General features: G+C 39.6%; 1 protein-coding gene across 1 annotated transcript in view; it reads left to right on the top strand.

Annotated features, from left to right (window-relative positions):
- Window positions 1–873: 873 nt before the first annotated feature.
- Window positions 874–5715, top strand: part of tfam (transcription factor A, mitochondrial) — a 7614-nt gene continuing 2772 nt past the window's right edge. Inside the window, exons 1-3 of the mRNA XM_034237162.1 lie at window positions 874–1159; window positions 2267–2409; window positions 2607–2677. Coding sequence (XP_034093053.1) covers window positions 1074–1159; window positions 2267–2409; window positions 2607–2677 — 300 coding nt within the window. The 5' untranslated portion in view covers window positions 874–1073. The remainder of the gene's footprint in view (window positions 1160–2266; window positions 2410–2606; window positions 2678–5715) is intronic.

The raw sequence follows: 5715 nt of genomic DNA, 5'->3' as shown, positions 1-5715 counted from the left end.
GGTCCTACCTTCCAGTGCTTTGCAAAATAATATTTCCTCAACAAAGTTGTCTTCTGAAATAAATCTGATGTAGGCTATGCAAGCAATTCTGCGACATTTGCTACATCCGTGCTCTCATCCAGCTGCAGAGCGAAATATTCACTTGCTCCAAAAACTGAGCAGATACTCAGTTTCACTCTCAATAGCGGCAGCTCGATTCTGATTGGCTTGAAGCGCAGTCCGTGTGATTTAAAAACAAAAAATATTAAAAGATTGGCATCAAAGGACACATAGATTGATAGATATGCAGTTATTAATAACATCTAAAAAATAAATTAAATAAATGTAACTTTAATTTTTTTTTAAATCCCCCTTTCCCTCAAACTTTGCGTGACCCCCCTGGCAGCCCCCCGGGGGTCGGGGCCCCTAGGTTAAACACTGGGTTAAGCTATATCCAGGGGTATATCTAGTCATTTAAATATTCCCCACCTTTACCAAGTGCAATATTGACTTAATACATAATACTGTAATTATAATACTAAAATGTAATATTTTGAAATCATATATGGGAAATACTGACAAATTAGTAGCTTGACTTTTTGTACTTGAGTATATTTTTTCAACACTTTTGTGCTTTTACTTGAGTACAATTTTGAATGCAAGACTTTTACTTCTAACAAAGTACTTTTACGATGTAGTATTGTTACTCTTACTCAAGTACAATATCTGAGTACTTCTTCCATCTCTGGCAAAGTGTAAAGATAATTAGGCTTCCTAAGAGTCTGTAAATAGGTATTCATATTTAAAACCACGCTGTCGCATGCACTAGGAAAGGAAAGGGTTCCTTATTATAGAACATCGTCGGAGCTGCTACATGCTGCACATCATATCCACATCCGGCTGAATTACTTTGACCTTTCCCACAATCCACCGGGGCGACAGAAGGCGCCTTTTGTAGTCCATGCATGTCAACAAGGAGGAAAGGAAGACGCTCGGCTACAATTAAAAACGAATGTGTTAATATAATAACACGCTGCTTTTTAGGGACAATACGTGTGTCTTCCATTCATTAGCGTAACATCCTTGACAGCAACATGGCTCCGTTCGGCTTAATGACTGCAGGTGCTAGCTGGCTGGCTAAGTCCTTCAGTGTGTTCTCCTGCACAAGCACTCTGGCAAGGTAGCTATCCTGAAGTCACTTTACTGTGTTAGCTGGCATTAGCTCAAGTCGAAGCAAAGGCTAGATTTAGCTTTCATTTGGGCTGTAAGCATGTTAAGGTCATTAAATCACTTTGGATACTTTTACTGAAATGTGTTTTGGATTTATGACTAGCATATGCTCCTGGTAAATACAAAATACTTTATCATCTTAAGTTACTAAGTCATAACTAATATCGTTATTGATTCAGACACTTTTGGATGTATTTTACAAGCATTTAGGGCCTTTGTGTGATAAAAAGGAATAACAGCTAGTAAGCAACATTCATAATATATGTATTACATCGAAAGTAAAGCACGTGTGTTTAGGTGAGCGCTAGAGGAGTTTGAACTTCTGACCCCATTTTAATCCTCTTGCAGTTTAATGCTGTCGGGTGTTTTTCTAATAGAGTATGAGTCAATGCCTTTAACACAGATCACCATCAGAAACGAGTTTATTAACACATACGAGCAATTTGCCTTGGTGTATATGGTGCATACATACATGCAGTTAAAGAAGATATCATTGTAAGTTTACCACCACAAAATAAGACTATTATAAAAACTATTACAACATTAAAATAGAGAAATAATTATTCAATATAATAATATATAATATGACATAATACTCCTAATAAAATATTTGCAGTATTTTACAAAAAGTGGAAAGCTGCGCAGATCTTAAAAGATGAAGTTTTGTAAATATTTAGCGGGTTGTGCATGATTGACAGTATTTAAATAAACAAGATATTGCTTGAATAGTTTAATTTCTTTGAGCAATTATTTAACTTAATTCAAATAAGTCTTAGAAATGTCAAGAACTAATGTAAAAAGATGTTTCATCCCTCACTACTTCCAGAGGCCTAAGGAGACTTCTTTATCTGTCATTTACTGTAATTTAAATAAAAGTGTTTACTGTACTGTGGTACCTTACTAGGTTACTCCGGACTAGTCACCATTGAAGTACCACTAAATGGTCAGATTTGTGAATGGAGTTTGGATAAGAGTTCCCTCTGTTAAAACAAATGTGTGCTACAATGTTTTCTGCATTGCATTATATTTATGTTTGTGTGTTTGGCTCATGCTGTAGGTGCTCCAGTGTCCTCTCAGCGACATACATCACTCCAGTGAAATATCTGAGCTCTCAGGCCAGCGGACCGCCAAAGAAGCCAGGAAACGGATACCTGAGATATATTTTCCAACAGCGGCCAGACATAATCAGACACTTCCCAGGTAAATCTGCAACACTTGCTACTTTAAAAAAAAAAAAGGCAGCCTAAGTTATTGATTTCACAAACTAGCGGCTCTTGGCACAACAAGCAGTGTGAAGGAAGCTTCATAAAGACAAATACAAATGTTATCTCAGAGCAAACGGCTGGACTTGATCAGTCTGAGAGTCTAATGATCACATTTACAATTGTTGCCTTCAGGTATCAAACCATCTGAAATCATCAGGAAGGTCGCCGGGCAGTGGAGAATGCTGACTCCAGAACAGAAGAAGGTATTTCACTCATTTATTTGTTAAACAGTACAAACTGTATGCCTTTTTTTAATAGTGCCTTATCGTCTAGTTGCCAGCTTAGTCAACCTGGAAATGTTGAGTACCCCATCAAAGTTTTATGTATAGTAGGTAGTAGTATCAGCTCATAGAAACTGCTGGATGCTAACTTGCATAATGTTTGGCAATTAGCATAATTAGTACACGTTGTGTTAATTAGCATTAATTTACTTCAGGGGTGCCCAACCTTTTTTGAACCGAGAGCTACTTTTAAAGTGGCCAGTCTGCCGAGATCTACCAGTCCAAATAGAGAGGCGTAGCCATTACTGACAGCCTACTACCAGGTAAATACACACTTCTACTTGTATAAAACTGACCTTTGTACGATTAATACTTCATAAAATACTGCATATCCTTTATCTTACCTCTTTCTAATCTACACACATACAAGTATTTAACTGAAGTTACACAACAGTGTTGTTGATACAGAGTTGGAGTTTATTCACACGTCACTACAGTGGTAATGTTTTCAAGAAACATTGAACAGTGCTGCCACATATGACACAAAAAGAAAAGACTCTGAACCCTTTCTTTGCCATTATATAAACATAGTGTTGCTACAAAAGTATAAATGAGGCTTACTAATAAGACAACTCAGATCTGAAGCTACACAGGAATCTGCTGCCACAGTGCAATAAAAAAGACAAAATGAATAGAATCAAACCCTTTTTTTGTTGCATTTTAGTAGAGTATAAAAATAAATGCCTTTTAAAATAGGATGCAAGCAACACTAGTTTCTTAACCTGAATTGATAATAGACTATAATCAATTTAAGTTTACATTCTTATACCATTTTGTACAATAATTATAATGAATAAGTTCAAACAAACTAAAACTTACAGCTGATTAATAACAGTATCTAACTTGAGTTTTTATTATATCAAAAACCTGTTGAAATGCTTCTGTTATTTTTACTGTCCCCAAAAAGCGCATCGGCAGCCTCCAGGAATGCTTCTTTCACAACTTCGCCGTCTTTGAAAGACTTCATGTGTTTCGCAAGAACGTGACTGACACGATAAGATGCTCTGGTAGCAGCCTTGCTCTTGTTGTTGGGCGTGGTGAAAATGGACTGCTGTGCATTTAGCTGTCCTTTCAGGCCCCTCCCCTTTTGGAGCGTAGGGCAGAATTAGGAGGGAATTCCGTCTCGTAGCGTTTGTGCACTGTTTTGAAATGCCGCTCCTAAATTACCCTTCTTCGATAAAGCCACGCTCGCATTGCAGATGAGACAGATGGACTTTGAATTGGAATAGATACAAAAATAATGATCCTCCCACTCGGAGTGAAAATTATATATGTTTTGCTTCTGCCATAATTGCGGTCTTGTGTGTGTGCGGACTGTCACTCCTGTTGACACGGACAACGTTAGCGAACTAGTGCACTGCCCACCAGCCACGCCCCGACATATGGGGTCACGCCGGCCAATCACAAAGCTTTGGTGCGTTCAAGTGCATTATTCTGGCACAGGAAGATTATGTTATAGGACATTAACGATAAAACAGAATATTGTTGTTCTATTTTTAGACACATCTCACGATCGACTGGGAATCTCCCCGCGATCGACTGGTTGGGCACCCCTGATTTACTTGGTCACTTACAACATTCTCTCTCTATTTGGCTTATTGTATGTATTTTATTTTTCTGACATATATATATATAGTTTACTTCATCTTCATCTGCATAACTTGCACATTGGAGTGCAACATAATCTGCATTGTTCTATTCTACTCTGTTTCTTGTTGCACTATTTTTATATAACTGTTGCATTGTTGGATGAGCTCGGGACTTAAGATTTACATTGCCATTTCTACACTGTAGCTCAGGCCCGGTTCCAGAACAAAATGACTCGGGGTGCATCTGAGATTAGAGGGGGTGCATCAGGGGCGTTTCCTGGACCTGGAAACATTCGGGGCTTAGCCCACAGTGGCGGTGCCAGATATTTCTTTTGGGGGTGCTGTGGGGTAGCTTGACGTTTCATAGAGGGTGCTCAAATATGTAGGATTTCCCATTAAGGTACCGGGCGCTACTGTGGAATTTTCTACTGCAACACTCCCCACGCAAATACACAGTGTGACTGTTACAATGAAGGCTCGATAATCAGCTCACGGCATATAAGATGTATGTAAGGCATGTAAGCTATTTTTATAAGTCGGGGGTGTACCTAACCTCCTCTAGGAGGGTCCGGGGGGCATGCTCCCCCGGGAAGATTTTTTTTTAAATGTTGAAGTTAAATGCATCAATCTGGTGCACTTTGAGAGCAAAATGAAGAGATCTATGGATACCTCTCTCAACACCATATGAAACAGAACTGTAAACAGATTTACTTTTTCTTTATGGATATTTTACAAATCACTGCCCTTTTAAACTGTATTCTTGTGTTACTGCCATATAGTATTTCATTTTTAGTGAGTTACTCAGATGAGTACCAGGAGACAGCGTTTGGTACTCTGGTACAATTGTGGTGGCATCTGAGTTAGATGTATTTGAACCGAAATGTCTTCATGCATAGCAGAAGATGGCATCTTTTTTACAGGAAATTCCAGCCAATCTCTGTTTTGAAACCATGAGCTGCTAAATGAGCGCCTTACCCCACTGTACAGGCGAGTTGGGAACTTGTTTAAATATACCTGGGCAGGCTCTGTTTTGCCGAGGTCCTCTGGCACTTGCGGGCCGCCGAGGGGTGGCGGTGTTTGGGGCAACGAAGACGGCTGCTCCGTGAGCGAGGCGGGCAAAGCCGGCGAGTCGGCTGGGAGGATGTTAGTGTCCACGACGGCGGCCGCGGGTAACGTCATGTCCCCATGATCTGAACTGTTACTATTACCTGCAGTAGATGCAGTGTTACTGCTGGCGATAAGGGCTGGTAGTTTTAACCATTTTCTTATGGACTGCTGTGTAAGCACTTTGCAATTGACGAACGCGCAGCGGCACCGCACAGGTCACGCATGACATAGTAACGTTACTTACCGTTTAAATTGACCAAATAA

Source organism: Gymnodraco acuticeps, unplaced genomic scaffold, assembly GCF_902827175.1.
Source record: "Gymnodraco acuticeps unplaced genomic scaffold, fGymAcu1.1, whole genome shotgun sequence".
NCBI classification, from domain to species: Eukaryota; Metazoa; Chordata; class Actinopteri; order Perciformes; family Bathydraconidae; genus Gymnodraco; species Gymnodraco acuticeps.
This window is presented reverse-complemented; position numbering and strand designations above follow the sequence as displayed.